The 19,906-nt window shown below is 40.5% G+C and overlaps 2 protein-coding genes across 2 annotated transcripts; one reads left to right on the top strand and one right to left on the bottom strand.

Moving 5' to 3' along the window:
• The first annotated feature begins 676 nt into the window (after positions 1–676).
• cfap57 (cilia and flagella associated protein 57) lies at positions 677–12,369 on the top strand. Its single transcript, XM_062411356.1, has 21 exons — positions 677–917; positions 1,693–2,006; positions 2,090–2,349; positions 3,691–3,865; positions 3,943–4,095; positions 4,461–4,600; positions 5,207–5,372; positions 5,498–5,611; positions 5,694–5,906; positions 6,501–6,674; positions 6,854–7,015; positions 7,413–7,568; positions 7,758–7,851; positions 8,024–8,214; positions 8,307–8,480; positions 8,588–8,746; positions 10,043–10,186; positions 10,434–10,550; positions 11,412–11,546; positions 11,697–11,840; positions 12,016–12,369. The coding sequence occupies exons 1-21, from the start codon at positions 761–763 to the stop codon at positions 12,187–12,189; spliced, it is 3,516 nt and encodes a 1,171-aa protein (XP_062267340.1). The 5' UTR covers positions 677–760; the 3' UTR covers positions 12,190–12,369.
• Positions 12,370–12,846: 477 nt separating this feature from the next.
• Positions 12,847–19,687, bottom strand: nuf2 (UF2 component of NDC80 kinetochore complex). Its single transcript, XM_062397464.1, has 13 exons — positions 19,488–19,687; positions 18,301–18,375; positions 18,040–18,116; positions 17,557–17,618; positions 17,333–17,430; positions 16,784–16,857; positions 15,721–15,814; positions 15,486–15,548; positions 15,197–15,334; positions 14,961–15,101; positions 13,648–13,823; positions 13,416–13,551; positions 12,847–13,328 (listed from the first exon to the last, which is right to left on the bottom strand). The coding sequence occupies exons 1-13, from the start codon at positions 19,608–19,610 to the stop codon at positions 13,221–13,223; spliced, it is 1,365 nt and encodes a 454-aa protein (XP_062253448.1). The 5' UTR covers positions 19,611–19,687; the 3' UTR covers positions 12,847–13,220.
• Positions 19,688–19,906: the final 219 nt, after the last annotated feature.

A 19,906-nucleotide genomic window follows, 5' to 3' on the forward strand; every position in this document is an offset into this window, starting at 1 on the left:
TCATGGATGTAATGGAAATAATAAGATAAATGTAATGTTGTTAATGATAGCAGCGCCAGTTACTATTTTTTTATTTTTTTCGAGAGAGAAAAAGGTAGGTGACATGTAGTAGAATAAAATGTTTTATTATTATACAGCAGTTATGTCAGTTATTTATACATAGATGATAATAATAGATAATATATGGATAGACTTATTTTTTAAGTAGTATCGCTCTCAAATGAAGAGTCATATCTTAGTATAGAACAAAGAATAAAGTAGAAGTATAAATTATTATATTTGATAATACTCACTCGGGCAATAACTACATACCTTCAGTAAATACATTTAGTATTCAATACCGACCAGAGGATCCTGGTCATTAGCTAGAGATCAGTGACATCGATGATCGATGAAGAGTTGCGTCGCTAGGTAACCCTTGAAGTCCCGCGAGACTCAGCGGTGAGTGAGTTACAGGCATCACGAATCAGCAGGTACAAATAGTTATGAGTTTCGTTGAGATAGAATCTGTGGTGTAAATATAGAATAAATGAAAACGGCATTTTCTGCAAACACACGTGGTAAACAGGTAGAGAGGAAACTTCAAACGAGTTCTCCGGCTCTCGCGATATTTCCTGGGTTGCCTAGCGACGTGATGCTTTAGTCGCAGCAGCATACCTGTGTTTACTTTGTGACTTTAACTCTTATCTCGTCTGTTGGTGAAGAAGCCTTCAGAGCGTCTGGAGTTTTCTAATTCGTCTTCGAGAAGAAAAGCCGTCACATGTCCGCTGTGGTGGCTCAGTCCCACTTCATCTTCGGCCTGCGGAGAGGGGTGGACAACAATGTGTGTTTCTTCGACGAGCAGACCGTGGTGTTCCCCTGTGGAAACAACTGTGTGTGCTACAACACGGTCCACAGGCACCAGAGGTTCATTCCAGGTAGGCTCACCGATGCTAAGCTAATGTGGTCTCCTGTTTACAGCGCTGAAAAAGACTGTGCAAGTGTAAACCTCCTGAATGGACTGAATGTGGTTCAGGTAGTTCAAATAAAAGATTCCCTCGCCCGTGTGTGGACATTTTAACACATGGATCCCACATCCAATAGGTGGATAGATGGAGGAGTAGATGAATGAATGGATTTTCTGGATTATGAACATAACACAAATGAACTAAATAGCACTGGTACCATTACTAAAAATAATAATAAAATGAATCAAATATATATGAAGTTGTTTCATAAATCATGTCTTGCATCCATTGATCATAAGAGCATCTGGAATCTTCATCAGGAACACACATTTCTCTCATATCACCACCAGACGTAAGGGGATATTAGGAACTAACATCAGAAACATAAAGTGAGTAAGGGTGTATAATAGATGGACATGATACAAAGGATAGAAAATACATTCTCTAAAATAAAGGGATTTGACTGGATTCACCCAGACCTTAAAGGTTCAGTGTGTAGAATTTAGTGACATCTAGTTTTGAAGTTGCATGTTTCAGTGGAATCCCCCTCACTTCACCCTCTCCTTCCAAACATGAAACAGAACCTGTGGCAGCCTTCAGTTGTCATAAAAACTCAAAAGGTGTTTAGTTTGTCCAGTCTGGACTACTGTAAGAAACATGGCGGCCTCCAAATAGATGACCCGCTCCTGTTGTAAATATAACATATCTATTTCACTCCTATTGGTGTTTCTGTGTATCTCTACAGGCTCAGAGAAAAGCCAGGGCATGCGTGCTTTGGCCATCAGCTCCAACCGGCGTTACCTGGCAGTGTCGGAGTGTGGCGAGAAGGCGACCATCACAGTGTTCGACCTGCAGCATGAGCAGGGCAGAAAGAGGAAGGTTCTGACTGCAGGGGATGTGCCTGTTCAAGAGTTTGTGTGCATGGCGTTTTCCCCTGATTCCAAGTATCTCATCGGCCAGACAGCGGGTCCGGAGTGGATGTTGATCTTCTGGCTTTGGGAAAAGCAGAAAGTTCTGGCTTCCGTGAAGACCAGCATTGCAAATAACCCGATCACCCAGGTGAGTCATTAACACTGTAGCAGAGCCGCCTCCATCTGATACTAACACGATATCAAACCATATTAATGTGGTGTTTCCCTCAGGTCAGCTTCAACCCTTACAACAACATGCAGCTGTGTGTGAGCGGGACGGGTGTGTTCAAGCTGTTCCGCTACTCAGAGGGAGCCCTAAAGCAGAGCAGCTTCCCAAAGGTGGAGAGCATCAACTTTCTGTGTCACACGTGGATGACAGCGGAGCGGGTGATTGCTGGGACGGACACGGGCAGGCTGCTGGTGTTTGAGTCTGGTGACCTGCGAAGAGAGATCAACACATCTTCCAAGGGTGTGCAGGAGCAGCCTGACAGGTCACGAGCTGGTCCACTTTAACACAGTGTCAACATCTGGTCATCCACACATTCTTTTATCATTGGTCACATACACTGCAGGGATATTTGTGTTAAGGTTTCCAGAGTCCGACTTTCTTTTATGTAACTGATGTAACCGGTAGACTGATTTTATGAAATCAAAACCAGAGAGCAAATTAAATGATCCTTCTACAAACCAATGGCAGAATAGAATCATGATTCTGATGATATACAACCCAACATTAGTAACTCATTGCCAACTCAGGAGATACATAAGGTCGTCGACTCACCAACAGGTTGTTGGTTTGATCCCCGGCTCCTTCATTCCATGTGCAGCAGTGTCCTTGAGCAAGACGCTGAACCCAAAATTTCCCCCTAACAACTACTGTGTGTGAGTGATGTGTGATGGAGAAGGTTCTCCACACAGAATGCATTTATCACTGTGTGTGTGAACGGGTGAGTGACAAAACTGCAGTGTAAAGTTCCATTAGTGGCCGTCAAGACTAGAAAAGAGCAATATAAATACAGACCATCTACTATTCTCACGGAATCTAGTTTTTTTACCTGGAATGATTCATCAATTCTAAAGTTTAGAAGATATGTAACAAATCTATTCATACATTATATTTAAATTGACGTTATAATTGTATTTTAAATCAATCTGACACCAGCCAATCCATGTGGTGCTGCTTACCATTGGACAGAAATCTGCTGCGTCTGTGTAGACGATGATTACTTTTGAGAAAAATGTACTTCAAATTGCTAATACTGACTTTCAGATTCCCTCTTATTACAGCTCTTCTAAAAAGTTATCTTATTTCTCATTGTTAGCTATAAGCACAATGAGCTTCTGTGTTGTACTGGCTGACATGTCTCTTCATTTCCATTATCACACATGTAGTTAATCTCGACCCTGTCTAGTGCCCCTGAGCAAGGCACCTTACTCCCCCAACATCTGCTCCCCGAGCGCCGTACATGGTCGCTCACTGCTCTGTGTGTCCTGCACCAGATGGGTCAAAAGCAGAGATTAAATTTCCCTACCTGCATGAGTGTGCCTTTGCATGTCTGTGCATGTGTTTGGGACGAATAAATGGATCTTAATCTTAATCTTAATCTAACACCCCCCTGCTGCTGTAAATACTCACCAGAGCACAAAACGAGTGTTAATGCCCTGCTGCAAATTGTCCCCAGCATCGTGAGGTTAGAGCACCAGAAAATGAATCCACCAATCATTTCACTTGCAATATTCCTTGCAACAAAGTGTTTGTTTAATACTGCAGAGACCAGCTGTTAAGGGAAATGTAGAAGCTGCCTCTGATACATTTTATTCAAATTGTGCAGGCAAGTGGGGACGAGGATGATCAGAGATACTGACGTAGATGAAGCCTCGACTGTTTCTCGCATCACAGCCATCTTGTCCTATTCCAAGGGCTTTGTGTGCTCCATGGGTCCAGGCACTGTTTGTCTCTTTGAAAAGACAGAGGAGGACAGCTACAGGAAGAGCAGGGGGATAAAGGTAAGGGTTTATTCTCAGAGGCCCCAGTAACCCTGTATGTCTCTAAGTTATAGTGTCTGTGTTTGCTTCTCCTTCAGATTCTCCCAGACCCACACAGCAATGAGATGACCCAAGCTGACTGTCAGGAGATTGACACCATGTGCATCAGCCCAGCAGAGGAGACCCTGGCCATCAGCACAGACCAAGGACAGCTGTACAGCGTCAGCCTGTCCTCTATGGACATCCACAAGGTAGCGCTGTCACCTCCACCAGCTTCACCGCTGAATCTAGCGCTGCATTTATAAAAATGGCAAATGGACACTATTTACATGGTGCTTCTCTAGTCATATCGACTTCCAGCAACCTTTACACAATCACAGCGACCTACTCTTACCTCCTCTATCCACATTATCAGCCAATCACTAAAGTATTTTTAACTCTTGAGTTGTTTTTCACTCTTCCTGTAGTTTTTCTTAAAACTTTTAGTAAACTCACTTTTACCTTATATCATTGTATTTCTTCATCCATTTCCATTTCTTCTACTGTCGACTTCAGCTGACCTCCTTGGCCCACATTCCGTTCATTTGTTAATAACTCTTTAACTTTGTCCTTTTAGGATGAAAGGGTGCATTTTGAGTTCCTCTCTCAGTCCTTCCACTCAAAGTCCATCACTGGTTTATCCGTCTGCCTGCGGAAGCCCCTGGCAGCCACCAGCTCTCTGGACCGCTCTGTCCGCATCTGGAACTACGAGACAAAGTAAAGAGACAAAATCACATCCAAGCACTTTGTTACTGTGTCTGTGTCAAGTATTTATTCAATTTCTCCATTGTGGGTTACTGTATTATGCATCGATGTGTGGATGAGCCCAAACAATCAAACAGCTGATGGAAAAAGGATTCAGCAAAGTGTCCCATCAAGTCCTGTGTTCAGTGAAATTGATCCTGGTTTTTGCAGCGTTCGCCAAATTATATTCAAGACCTTCTAGGACCTTCTAAATACAATTCAATACCCTTATTCAAAGGGGTAATATTCAAAGAATTGTTGTTATTAATTACATGTACCTACATTTCTATCTTATACGGTCAGTACATCCTAAAAAGCAGCAGACAAGTAATGGACAGCATAACCATTAAAGTAAATAACAAAGAATTTGTTCATTTTTAGTTTTTGCTCAAATCGACAGTACTTGACAGTCCAGTTATGGTTGGGTCAGAAAAATATCCACGTAAAGATCTTTTGAATTAAATGAAACTGTAGATGACTGAATTTCCGTACACAGAACCCATGTGACAGCAGACTCCACTCCTCAGTATGACGGAGTTGAGACATGCTTCACTGCTGCTGTCTGTGAATTGTCTGTAGAGTGTTGGAGCTGTACAAGGAGTTCCAGGAGGAGGCGTACAGCGTGGCTCTGCACCCCACTGGCCTCTTCATCCTGGTGGGTTTCTCAGACAAACTCAGGCTCATGAACCTGGTTATCGATGACATCCGCACCTTCAAGGAGTTCACTGTGCGCAGCTGCAGAGAGGTGGGGTGTGTGTGTGTGTGTGTGTGTGTGTGTGTGCAGGTGAATCTGAAGTATCTTTTGGTGCAGCTACACAATGCGCTTTGAAGCTCTGACTGTCCCTTTCCCATCCTCCCTCCACTCCTCAGTGTGCTTTCAGCCACGGGGGCCACATGTTTGCAGCGGTCAATGGAAATGTCATTCACATCTACTCCGTCACCTCTTTTGAGAATATCCTAAATCTGAAGGGTCACAATGGGAAGGTGAGTCGGGCGTGAGGATGTATTCCACAGCGGACACATGGTCATATTTCAAATGGACATCTTTTTGATTTTTTTCTGTCAGATCCGTGGCATTGAATGGAGCCTGGACGACAGCCGGCTGGTGTCATGTGGGATGGATGGTGCGGTGTATGAGTGGAACACACAAACTGGCAAACGCGAGTCAGAGAGCGTCCTCAAGTCCTGCAGCTACACAGATGTGGCCTTCTCCTCAGACTGTAAGAGCATCCTGGCTGTGGGAAGCGACCTCATGCTGAAGGAGATCCAAGATTGTCAAGTAGGAACAGCACACCAATGTGTCTCACACTGAGTTTCCATAAATGATAGTGAGTGGAATAGTGCAGTTAGCTGAATACATTGTTCATTCACTTTGCCAGTGCCTGTTCGAAACCTACCAGTTTGGAATGGGCTATTTTCTTGTCAGATGAGAGCAGTGAGAAATAACTAATTTATTCAAGTTGTGTCCTGTGAGGGCTGAACATTGACCTGAAAGTTGATGGTCATTTTCTATAGATTTTGTCATTACACATAATCATCAGCCATAAACAAATTATACTCTGTATGCCTGTGTCTGTCTGTAATGCCACAAAATCACATATCAAATGCAGATATCACAATCCAAATGATTCAGGTCATATGTTGCTATGACGCAGGAAGGAACAAGGATTATATTTCATTACTCCTTCAGTTAATTAAAATGTTTTCAAACATTTAAAGGACATTGGGCTTCTTCTTGAAATAGTATATCCAACCAACAAGATGATTATTTCAAATTCTCTGCACTAAATATGAAATATGAAATCAAGAAAAGTTGTTTGACAGTGAAGGTTTTATGATAAATGTGCAGGATGATAATCCCTTGGCTCCACAGGTGCTGAGGGAGGTTCCTGCTGATGAGGTGGCTCACACGGCCCTCGCAGTGTCTCACTCTGGTCGGGTGGTCTTCACCGGGGCGGCCAGTGGAACCATCAGGGCCATTAAATACCCATTACCCATCCAGAAGGACTGGATCATGTACCAGGCTCACTGTGGCCCAGTTACCAAGGTAGGTCTAAAGGCTTGGCGTTACACTGTGTGGCGTTTACATACGAAACAGACAAAATCCATCACCACTGAACCTGATTTGAAGAATGGGATGTTTTCAGAGCCGGAAATGTCAATGTGTCTGTCATGTCAACATCACATAACTCAGAAAGGGAGTCCACTAACCTTGTGCGTCCTCAGATGGTGATCACCTACGATGATCAGTTCCTGCTGACAGCGTCTGAAGACGGCTGTCTGTCGATGTGGAAGATCATTGATAAGGAGGGCCGAGGACTGAAGAGCAACAGGCAGATCGTCCACACCGAAGAGATTCTTGTCACCAAGTCAGACCTGGAGGAAAAGGTCTGTGTGTGTGTGTTTGCATCTCGTCATTTTGCCAGGACTGCATCCTCCATTACTTCCTAATCCTAGCTAACCTGTCTGAAAGTGTCTCTCAACATTCAGCATCCACATTATTTTGTCAGTAGGATTATGTGCTGGTTTAGTATTTTTAAACAAAGCATTTCAATTTATTTCCCAGATTTGTGTTTTTGAATTGAAATCTTGTGTCAACATTCTAAATCTGTATTATTTTATTGTGTGTTGTTTTGTAAATATATAATGTAATGTACAGGATAATGTTTTTTTTTAAACAGCTCAATGTGTGACTGAGAAACAGATAATGTTCATATGTGATAATACTGTACAGTGACAATGACACAATCATCAACTTCTGTGTTGGCATCTGTCCGTGTTGCAGACGCAGAATATGCTGGAGCTGAAGATGCGTCTGGAGGAGCTGCAGATGGAGAACGAGTACCAGCTCCGCCTGAAGGACATGAACTACAACGAGAAGATGAAGGAGATTTCGGACAAGTTTACACAGCAAATAAAATCTCTGCAAACTGCACAACAGGTCTGCTGGACATGTAGCACACAGATCCATATCATACGTTACCCAGTCACAATTCAAGTTCAAAATGACAAAAAACAACCATTCCTTGTATGTAATACTAAAGACTTATTTAAATGCCTATTTAGGCACCTTTGTTTAAAGAATGACTTCAGGCCTTTATTATCTTGTCATTATATAATGTCCTTATAGACCATGAAGACAGAGATGGAAAAAAATGAGTGTGAGCACCAGGAGAGTTCTGCAGAGGTCAGAGTGAAACATTCCAGAGAACTCAAGGATCTGGGTAAGAATCAGTGATCAGTGTCTGTATCTGTGTCAGTGATCAGTGTCAGTGTCTGTGTCTGTGTCTGTGTCAGTGTCAGTGTCTGTGTCAGTGATCAGTGTCAGCACTATCCAGTCACAGCGTTTCCTTCTTTCTACAAGGTTCATTTTGTCTGTCTGTCTTTGATACACAGAGACATCCTACAGCCAGAAGCTCATTGTAGAGCATGAGAAGCACCAGGATCTTCAGCATCAGTATCAGAGAATGAAGGAGGACTTCGAGATACAGCGGAAGTCTGCAGAGGAGCATTATATCCAAACCATAGAGGAGCTGACACAGTCATACGAGGCCAAGCTGCAGGAGAAGACTCAGCAACTAGCTCAGGTGAGGAGGAGAAGGAGGAAGTGGCAGAGCGGTGGTGGAGTCAGAACTTGTCCAGGGCTCTTTGATCTTGTCATTCTTTTATGTTTCTGCAGTATCAGGAGGAGGCAGAGCAGGAGATCTGTGGGTTTAAAGAGATCATAAAGCAGGTGGAGGAGGACGAGGAGAGGAAGATCCACGACATCCAAATCAAGTATGAGAAGAAGCTGCACACAGTTAAAGAGACCAACACAAATCTGAAGGGAGAAACAGGCATCATGGCTCAAAAGGTGACTTAAATGTCTTTTGATCATCATGGTTTTGCTTTTCAATTAGTATGTTTTTTTGAAGAACATATTTGTGCTCATTTGTTGCTGTGTGTTTTCCTCTCGCTCAGTTCCACAGTCTTCAGAGGCAGATTGAGGACAGGGGCACTGACATTAACAAGTTGAAGCAGGAGCGTCAGCGGCTGCTGGGTTTGATCCGCTCTCTGGAGAGTGACATCGAGGACCTGAAGAGACAGATCGCTGGGCATGAAAAGACCAACCAGGACAAGGTGTTTTTTTTCTAACTTACACAGACTTGTATCTTGCTGTACTCTAAACTTTCCATTCATACTTCCCTAGTTTAAACCCTGATTGTGAATGTACAGGTTTATTACAACTAACAACAAGACTAGAGTGGCACTCGAATGTATCAACTCACATTTGATACCTGTAAGTCACAGGGCGGCTGTGGCTGAGGAGTAGAGCGGTCGTCCTCCAACCTGGTTGGCAGGTCAATCCCCGGTCTTCTCCATCTGAATGCCGATGTGTCCTTGGGCAAGATGCTGAACCCTGAATTTCCCCTCATAGAACAATAAAGTGCTCCTGATAGATCACTGTATGAATGTAATCTGTACTGTTAAGAGCTTTGAGTGGTCATCAAGACTAGTAAAGCGCTATATAAATACAAAATCATTTAAACTCTCTAGATCCGGATTTTTGTTTGGATCCGCATCAAATTTCAGACGCACTTAATATCAGCCCCCATAACAGGCCTGGTATTTCTCATCAAGCTCACAGAGTAATTCTGCATTAAATCAAGAAAATGTTGAAAAATCCAACCGATATTTAGTTGATTCTTTCCTGATCCATACAATATCCTTCCACCAAATTTCATGTTAATCTGTCCAGGGATTATTGTTTAATATTGTTTACAAACAAACAAATAAATGGACAGGGGTGTAAACACAACCCCTCGGCGGAGGTTATAAGTTTAAGGAAGAAACATATCAGTTATATGTGTGGTTATATGGTTATTTAGGTGTCTCCTAATAAGATATAATTGAATTGAAAGATGATGTAATATTGCACTCGCACATTGCAACTCCCTTTATTATGATTGGCAAGACACAGATAAAAAAAAAAACGGATCAAATTCTAAGAAGCAGGAGCAGAAAAACCAAAGAATGAACCATGTCGTTCTTCAGAACCCCTGGATCCTACACTTCCCACAATTCAACTTGGCTTCATACATTTCTAGTCTAGGCCAAGCTAATTATCAGGGTTATTCTCTCAGACTTGACAAAGCCTAGTCATCAGACCTGCTACAGCCAATTTCATTGGCTCTGTAGTGCTTAAGGCAGAAAGTGTTCCCCTCAAACTTGTAGGGATTATTCTACTAAAAATAGAGAAAAGGAGAAAGGAAACAAGTATATTGACAACTGAGAGTGTGTACTTCAACATTCATAGTATAAAATATCAGGTCTTGTTTAAACTCTCCTGAGGACGACATGTTTTCATCCACTGGAATTTGTGTCAGATTAAAAAATAGCTACTTTAAAACCCTCAACACATTGATGTTCACGCAGGATAAGACGATCTCTGGCTTGAAGAAGAAGAACCAGGAACTGGAGAAGTTGAGGTTTGTTCTCGATTTCCAGTTGAGCGACTTGAAGAAGCAGACCGAGCCTCAACAAGACGAGATCAGTGAAAAGAAGGAGAGGATCCGTCAGGTGTGTGCGTCTGTCTCTGTGTGTGTGCGTCTGTCTGTCTGTGTGTGTGTGTGTTTTTGTATGTGTGTGTGCGTGTGTGTATGTGTCTGAAAGAAGGCCCAGCCCTCTAGAATAGAGAAATACCAAGTTGAATGAAAAAAGAGAGAAAGCAGCTGTAACTGTGACAGTTTCAACTTGTAGAAGCAGGTAAATTTATGAACTGTCTCTGCAGTGTTGACTGTGGTGCATTGTTTCTGCTCTCTCACAGCTGCAGGAGGAGCTGCTGCAAACTGACCAGAGCAACACTCAGCTGAAACTCACCGTCTCGGACCTGAGGCTCAAACTGAGGACCAGAGACAAGGAGATGCACAAGGAGATGCAGAAAGTCAGGACACACACTTCACACTCTGACCTTACACTGCAGCAATGTTTCAGTTTTATTATTTGTTTCTAATCGACCAGGAAGTTATTGATGGGGCAGTGATTGTCTCCTTTCCAAAAAGCGGACGTGAGGCGGATGTTCATGTTGAAACTCTGAAGATGTCGTTGAATTTAAATGTTTACTCTATAACACTGACTATAAGAGACAGTGCTTCTCTGTGTCACTGTCACTGGATCTTATGACATCAATGATGTGTGTTAAGGTGTTTGAAGGAAGGGAATTATTTGTAATGATCCATTTATAAAACCCAACACACAACTCAGCTGCTGTGTTAGTCTTTACTGTATGGCAGTAGAGTGCATACCTCCGTCAACAGTGGCCTTGATTTCAATCAAGCTGCACCAAATTACAAATTCATAGACATCAGTTTCCCAAAAAGTGGAAATGCTTCATGGAAATCTGTTGTTTGGATAGGGTGAAAACATAACCACCTATGTGGAGGTATGAACAATTCAGCTATGATCATTGAAAGGATCATTTACAGTTTTAATATTTCTTCCTGTTCAGAACTTTTTTTAAAGAACGAAATTCCCTTTTTTTGGGCTTCCACTGTCACTGTAACAAATGAAAAGGACATTGTAGGCAACAGACAGTAACTGTAGAGGAACTCTACACACTCCTTAATCACACTTCTGAGGCCTTATACCAGCTTTACTTCTTGTTGGAATTAATTAATGTACAAATCAAGGAGTGTAAATTTTGTTTTAATGCCTGTATGGCAAGGTAGACTTAAAAAATAACATTGTATTCAACGATATCTTATTTTTTTTTAATGAAACAGTTTAACATCTTATTTGTGTCCAGCTGAAAGATCTGGAGATACACCTGCTGCGGCTCAAGTCAGACCTCCATAACTGTGTTGGCTTCATCCAAGACCCGAGGAAACTGAAGGAGAGCGTGCAGATGATCTACACCCGCTACGTACCGGAGACTGAAGGGGTGGGTACTTCATGCAGCAGTTCTCTTCTAGGGCTGGATGCAGGAATTTATTCTAGTAGAAACAATTATTCTTCTACTTGTCGGCTCTACAGTCTCACATTCACTGTACGAATGGCAGGGAATAAGCAAACCATGTGCATTGTTTGCAAGGTGGAGAAAAGCGGCGTAGACCAAGATGTTCAGAGGGCGTTCATTCGCCAGCGCGATCACCAGGAGAGGACCGTTAATAGTCTCAAGATGAGGGCTGCTAAATCTGCTGAGGAACATGAGGAAACCTACTTACGGATCATGAAGGTGAGTAATGACACTGATGGTAGAACGTATTCACTGCAAAGATGATCCCTCTAGTTGCTTATTAAGGTTTTAAAAATGTTCTATCTACAGCATATTAAAAGTGAAGGATCTAATCATGATGGTGCAGTGTTTTGTTGGATGAATGATTTTCTAACAGTAATTGTCGTCCCTGCAGGAGAATGTTTCTCTGATTACTGAAATCAATGATCTGCGTAAGGAGTTGTGTTTGGTGAGAACTCAGGTTGGAGATTACAAAGCTCAGCTGACCTCGTACAAGAGGTCCCACCAGTTACGTCCCAACTCAGGGGAAGGACCCAAAAAGGAGCCTACACATGAGGACGTCAGTTAACTGACCTTCCTCAACCACCTCCTCCATATGCAGGAAACTCCACAGAGATGAATACTGAGGATTTCTGGAAGGATTTGAAAAGGGCTACAAGCTTGTTTTTTTTTACTTTAGAACTGAAGATATTTGTATTACAATTATGGTTGAACATTTTATATAAATAGAACATGTGCAGTCTCTAGTTCAAGATCAAATAAAATTCATTCTGTGTTTGTGGATCGTGATTTGGATTCATTACATTTATCCAGATTCACTTTCATTACTACTCAACAGATCATTTGTGCTACAGCCAACTGTCATGGATTTATAGCTATGGTTAATTTTTTTCAATGGTATACCAATGTAAATATATTTCGGTAAATGAAAAATTTGACATTTACATTTTAACAGTAATTAAGACTGTTGTGAAAACTCTTCATCTTCCTTAAACTGTATATTTAAATTAGAATATGCATTAGCTCTTTGATACTGGAATTTCCCCATGGGATGAATAAAGTATCATCTATCTATTTATCTAATAATTTATTGAATTTGTGAATACAATTTTTATAAATTAATACAAATTAAATCTTGACACTCAATTGTATCAATATTTTCTTCCATAAACCACTTTGGAAACAGTAGGATTTTGCTTACACATTGAACACAAGAACCAGCTACTTTGGATTTGGGGTTTTTATTCTTTTGTTTTTTACGTGAAACATTTGAAATGTTATATCGTTTCACCTTAAAAGAAAGTTGGTTATGAGTGATACTATGTACAACACTTCAGATGAACAAACCCAAGACCACACTAGTGCAACAACGTCAACACAGGTCAAGTGTCTTGCAAATCTTCAATATAAGACGTTTTAGGTTATATCTGGAATTCATTAGCTAATAAAAAGAAAAGATGACCGGGATTATGTTCAGTAAAAAACTCTATTATTTTAAATAGTAATAGTCAAAAAGGCAACACAATGTGGGCATAGTAAAAACATGACATAGAAGAAGTAACACAGTAATAGAAATAATGAAAATGAAAAATGAATCATCTAAAAGTTTGTAGAAATCTTGATGAAATCTTGTTTCAGGTCCACGACCTGCGTCTCGATTCTTTTGTGTAAATTATCCATTGACGCTGACAAGGCGTCATACAGAGCCTGGACAGAGAGAAAAGGAACATGTTAGCCTGACGCCATGACAGGAAGAAAGATGCACTGTGAAGCAAACTGTCGTCCTGAGTGTACCTGAGCTTTCTCCGTCTCTTTGCTGCACACGTCTCTCAGACTCTGGATCTTGGTCTTCAGCTGTAGTGTCTCTCTGCTGATCTCATGGATTTTATCGGCCATATCCTCGCGCTTCTGATGGATTTGGTTACATTGCCTGGTGAACAGGTAGGTTTAGGTCATTTAATACTTTATTTAACAGAGCCTGGTTCTTAAATTGTTTTGATTGACTATAGTGTCAAAATTGTGTTACCCCAGAATGTCTTGAACGTGATTCTCCTTCATCTCTTTCTTCATCTGTCTCCGGATGTTCTGCTTGGACTCTTTGTCCAGCTTCATGCCCTGAGCTCTCTTCAGCTGGGCCTCTTCCGCACACAGGTTCTTTATCTCCTTTTGCTTCTTCTCATACTGAGCAGTCAGCTCCTGGTACTGCACAAGCACACAGATGCAAGACAGAATCATGTCAACTGGAAACATGCATTCACACTGGATGAACAAATGCTTTAGATAAAGTTAACTCGTCAATGGAGTGGGGTGTGGTGAGTGAGCTGATACAGTAGCTAAGAAGCTGAAACTTCATCCAGAAGGAGAATTGGTGAAAGAGCCTTATTGCTGATGTGGAGCTGATAGAAAAAAAAATTTCAAGTTGTTGGTCTTGAAGATCCGCCATAGAGCAGATTGCAGATTACTGATACAAGAAATATTTTTAAAAAAATCACCGAAGGAACCAGCAAGACAGTTTTTCTTACTGTCTTTACAAGCCATGGTACGGCCAAAAGTAAAGATCTGTTTGAGCAAGCTGTTGGCTAAAACCAGCTGTAAGTAGCATCATAATAATCATCATCATCACCACTACCATCTGACATCAGATGACTTAACAAAGCAGCACTCTAAATGGCGTCATTTATTTCATGTTTTACACTAAATGTCCTCTACAGGAAGTAGTGATGCTACCGTGCATCCCTTGCGTACCCTTGGGCGACAGCTTGGTGTGTCTGTTTGCGAATATGAGTCCTACTCCTGAGGAGGCTCGCAGGCTGTTTAGGCTAGAAACATGTTGTAAATGACCTTGTTTCTAGTCCAATATGAATGTCGGGGGTTACGGACCCTTGGATGACACCACAGGTCCTGTATGGAGTCATGTGTTTTCTTCTGTCGTTTTCTTTACATTTGAAGAAGTTGTAACCATTTACTTCAATTGTATTGGATTTGGCTGCAACACAGTTCACCCCTAAAACTCCAAAGTGTTTTGAGGACTCAAACACTGAATAAATTAAACAGGACTGTTCCCCCAGTGAGGACCCGCCACATTGCTGTTGTGACTCAGCATAGATAATAAGTGAATTTTCATTTTTCAGTGAACTATCCCTTTAATATTGGTGATACACTGCTAATACACAAACCTTACCTCTAAAACATATATCTAATGTTCTATTTATTTCAATGCTTCAACAGGATACAAGTGACATTTTCTCCTCTATGATGTATTTGCTGATGGTGAAATAGTTACTCATCCAGTGTTTTCTTGCAAAATTGGGTATAAATACAGAACTCTTGTACACATACCATCTCCTGCCTCTGCTTGGCGTTGTTCATGCTGCTCTCCAGGTCCTGCAGCAGGTTGTACATCTGCTGGATCTCAGCCTCAGTGTGAGTCACAGTCTGCACCATGTTCTGCAGCTCCACCACTCGCTCATCCGTTTCCGTCTGAAATCATAACATCACACACTCATCACTCCCGGTTACACATGTCAGTCTGACCTCCTTTCAGCACTGATCTCCCTGGTTTCTCTCTCACTTACGATGGAGTTCTTGATGTTCTTGACATTCTCCCTCATCCTCTCCATCTGAGTCCTCAGCTCCTCAGGAGACTCCACGATCTGAGACTTGAGTTTGCCGATGTCTTCTTTCAGGTTGCTGACGTCCACTTTCATATGGGCCTGACTCACAAACAGAAACACACCTCTTTAATAGAAGGCCTCTGCTCTTACTGTATATCGGTATATTTTAGCTATATCTCTGAGGAGGTTTTGGGAAAACACCCAAAATTCATATTGTGAATTGTTTCATATTTAAGTCACAGTCACATACCAGTTTCTGAGATTTCTCTGCGATTTTGGTTTTCCACTCAGCGATGCAGTCGTTTTTTACATTCTGCAAGAAAATAAGTTGATTTTACTTTGACTTCACAACTCACACAGCAAAGGGCAATACTACTGTATATATATATATATATATATATATATATATATATACACACACACAACAGCTTTATCTATGTTTCTTCAATTATGTATTTTTATAACTGTGTTTCATCATCACCTACCACTTCCTGGCATTCATGCATGGTGGTGGCCTGAAGTTCAGACACAGCGGCCGCCAACTCGTCTGCTTCGGCCTGCTGCTCCGGTGGGATGGTGCTGAACAAGGAAAAAGTATTTATTTACAAATCTCACTGCAAAGTGAAATATGACTTTCATCCTTCATGTCGGTGTAGAAGAAGTTCTCATTAATTCATTATTGGGATAATGTTACCATATTTATCAATAAATAATCAGCTAGACTTAATCTTTAAAAAAAAATTTTCAAAATAAATAAATAAATCACTTTGATTTGACTGCTTTGACTAGCAACCTTCTTTTCATGCTAGATGTCAAACATTTCCATGTTGCAGCTTCTCAGAGGTCAGAATTAGCTGTTTCTGTTTGTGCTCTGTGATAAGTGAGTCGTTAAGTTGCCTTTAATTCAGGACATTGTAATAGACATTTTACACATTTTAGTAGAAATGTTTCTATAAGAAAATAATGAATAATACATCTATAATGAAACTCATTTTCGGCAACATGTCTAATTATTTTCATTGTTACAAAATATCTAAAAAAATTGACACTCTGCATGTTTAATCTATGAGTAAAACGTGTCCAATGAGAGTTCGGGCTGGTGTCTAGAAATGTGCTTCTTTTATCCAGCCACTTTCAAAGTTCCCAAAACATCACATTGAAGGAAAATGTGAAACTGAACTGAACTGGAGCATCACATTACATTACATTACATTACATGTCATTTAGCTGACGCTTTTATCCAAAGCGACTTACATTTTTAGAACACTCATCATTTTTTATGAGGGGCCATCTAGGGGTTCAGTATCTTGCCACATGCCAGTTAATGTTGAATTTTCTAATTTCTCTTAATTAAGAATAATTGATTATCATCTGTAAAATAACAGTAGTTTTTTGGGGTTATCAATAATAAATCAAATTAAAACATGATCAGAAGATCACAAATCTTCAACTATGTCCTCCCTCTCTGAAGCTTTATGAGACCTTTTTGGCGACATCTTAACAAAGATAGTTTTATAGTCATATAGAAACTAAAGAACTAGGACTTACGTCAGCATCTCAATCTTTTTCTCTGCTTCTCGATTGCTTCTGATGTAAGTCTGCAGTCTGTCCATGTCTGCCCTCTGACAACAGAGAAATGAACTGTTACAACATGTGAAACTCTAGACACACAGCAGGGAAATGGTTACTAACTTGTCAGTAGCAAGATAAAGAAGATTTTTGTCAAAAAATTTCCTTATCAAGTTATATGGTGACTGAAGTTCCCATTAATTAAAAAAGATCAAGATTAAAACATGATTGCAGTCAAGAAATCTATCTATAATATAGTCCTAACTCTGTATTAATCATTAATCACATCAGAACTATTTGTCAGGGTATTTTCAATTAATGGAGTTTGATTTTATCTTGGTAAGTTACCCCAAACTGCTGATCAGTGGAATAGGGTGAGACTATTTACAGGACTGTGTTTTGCTTCAACAGTGTATATGTGTGGGAACCTTTAAACAGTTTACTCTTGAGATACTATTTCACTGGTGGTGGGTGTTAGCACTAGGCTAAAATCTAGCCTTCATTCCTGTTCTGTCCCGTGAAACATACAAATTTGGCCTGCTTCTCCAAGACCAAGTCCATCCTCTGCTTCCTGAAGTGAAGGAAGTTCATGATTGCACTAAGAACGGTCAGAGTCTTCTGTTTCTCTGGAAAGGAACAGAAAGCCCATTGTCAGAGGACTGGTTACAAGTACATGTTCAGTAGCCAGTGTCATATGTGGGGATTTTGTTGGAATAAACTTTGGAAAGAGGAAATTAGAAACATATTCTTACTTGGGGCTAGAAGGTCATTCAAAGAAAAATCATACACCAGGCACATGGGCAGAAACTGCCGCCTAAAAAAGATTTACAAATTCAATTATAACACACTTTTAAAAACAGTAACACTGTATAATATTTGAAAGCATTTTCTAATTAGAAAAGGAGAGCTCAGATTTTTCTGAGTGGTTGTATTAATTGATGAATAAGCAGCCATATAGAAAAGTAAGTAATTTAGCATATTGAGGACCATTGAGATTCATCGAGCATCAAATCGTTAACAGGTGAATAACAATTGAATCGAATTATGAGGCTTGTGAAGATTCACATATACCCAAACAACAACAAACTGGTGCACACTGTGGACCTGTATATTACATTACATTATTACATTACATTACTGACGCTTTTATCCAAAGCGACTTACAATAAGTAGTATTTTTATAAGTGTATTATATAAGTATAAGTATTTGCAGGAGATATGGTAAGAAAACTCACATGCGCATGTAGACGCTCATGATAGCAGTTGCTCCCTCATGATTAACTGGATACTGAATGTTCTCCAGAAGTGGAACCTGTTGGGAAACAAAAACAAATCAAATGAAAAGCAAATGCAGATGTATGAGGTGATGAGACTGTGACATTCACTACATCATATGAATCATATAAAATATTATACAAATGTCAAGTGGTGAAAGTGACATTTATATTATGGGAATAGACGAGACTGCCACATGATCAATAAGGAGCGGCTCTTACCATGGAGTGACACTCGGGTCTGAAACGATACAGGAGATGCAGCACTCTCATGTACAGTGTTTGAACTGCCTCTGGCTGTAAGAGAGAATAACAAATGTTATATTAATGGTCTGTAGATTATATGATCATATAAGACTGACCAAACAGCATCTTCAACACAACAACCCTTAAGTGCAGCCACATAAATGTTCACAGTTGGTTTGACACCCAGTCTCAAAGATGTGAACATAATGAAAGGACATTTTCTGTTGTTTTCCTCACATTTAATTTGAAACACATTGCTTTGAATAGTAGTTCCTGCTGTTGAGTAATGATCCCGTTATAGCAAGATCCCAGTGTAAGGTATGAGGGACAAAATATTGATTACTTTTGGGAAAGCATCAGTCTGAATTTAGGGGGCAGCTACCTAATATTTTCTTTTACCAGTTCATCTGCAGATTGCTCTCTCTCTCTTTCAATTACATGTTTTGTTGATAAAATGTTGCAGAGGCCTGAGCTGATGTATCACATGTTCTTACGTTTATTCACCTAAATACGTCTAAAAGTAGAGAATTAGTATGCAGCTATTTCAATGACATAATTCTAGTTTTTCCTGCATTACAGTGTTATTGCTGTGTTCAGGTAGTATTGAGTTGGGTACATGTATGGTGAACTAACAGTCACAAGCGTCGTGATTTACTGTAATACAGTGGCTCATATTATCCATGTTCACAGTTTATTTTTTTAAGTTTGATATATATATATATATATATATATTCACAACGTGATGAAGCACAGTTAGCTTTCTGAGTGATAAATTATAATCCCAAAATGGGATCTATTGCGTTTTTGGTTTAAAATTGAATAATTAAATAAACTAAAAACGTTTGAAAGAACTTTGTTCGTAAATGCTATTCTTGCTATTCCTCGCATACAAATATGATCTTCCACGTCTTGGCCTTTATCGATAACCAAAACAATCGAAACTGACCAATATTTTGAATGGGGTTAACCTCTATTCACAATGTAACATGTCTGGGTTTAAATTAACCGCTTACTTTGGGTTGATAAAGCGAGTCTTTGCTCAGTTATTTAAACCTACAACACACTGTGTGGATAGTGACTGATGTGAACCGTTCAGTTGTTTACTGCTGAAGGCTCCTGGTGTGACAGCAGGAACATACTGTAAACCAGCGGACGGACGTTACCTTCGGAGCAGGAGTCAGGTCGGCCTTCGTGAAGTGTTTCGCTTCTTGACCGGTGAGAACCTCTGTTCTGTAAAAATTCACTATCGCATCCGCCGTGTAGACGGGGAACGTGTTTTCAGCCATGTCTGAACCGTCGAACCCAAAAAGCAAAACACCCCGAAACTCTTTCGACTCCAACAGTCAAACAAAATTGGCGCCTTGAAAAGACTTCCTTGTTGATTCGTAGACGGGGCGTCTGATTGGTACAATTTTTCTTCTTCGTTTTTGAGTGACATAATACATCACCCGCCAGTGCCCCCTGTGGTGCGAGCACTGCAAGCGATGGTACCACCCCAAATGAGAGAAAATGTATAATCAGAGTATTTACTTTATGTATATATAGGTAAGAATGAGCGAAATACATAGATACATAATACATA

This window comes from Platichthys flesus, chromosome 2, assembly GCF_949316205.1.
Source record: "Platichthys flesus chromosome 2, fPlaFle2.1, whole genome shotgun sequence".
In the NCBI taxonomy this organism is placed as follows: Eukaryota; Metazoa; Chordata; class Actinopteri; order Pleuronectiformes; family Pleuronectidae; genus Platichthys; species Platichthys flesus.

Excerpts from the sequence above, each read along its gene's own strand:
- cfap57 (XM_062411356.1), top strand. The coding sequence starts at position 761 with ATGTCCGCTGTGGTGGCTCAGTCCCACTTCATCTTCGGCCTGCGGAGA. Across the intron at positions 5,612-5,693 it reads TGAAGGGTCACAATGGGAAG|ATCCGTGGCATTGAATGGAG; the intron begins GTGAGTCGGGCG and ends TTTTTCTGTCAG. Across the intron at positions 10,551-11,411 it reads TGCACAAGGAGATGCAGAAA|CTGAAAGATCTGGAGATACA; the intron begins GTCAGGACACAC and ends ATTTGTGTCCAG.
- nuf2 (XM_062397464.1), bottom strand. The coding sequence starts at position 19,610 with ATGGCTGAAAACACGTTCCCCGTCTACACGGCGGATGCGATAGTGAAT. Across the intron at positions 15,815-16,783 it reads AAAAAGATTGAGATGCTGAC|CACCATCCCACCGGAGCAGC; the intron begins GTAAGTCCTAGT and ends TTCCTTGTTCAG. Across the intron at positions 13,329-13,415 it reads AAGAGACGGAGAAAGCTCAG|GCTCTGTATGACGCCTTGTC; the intron begins GTACACTCAGGA and ends CTCTCTGTCCAG.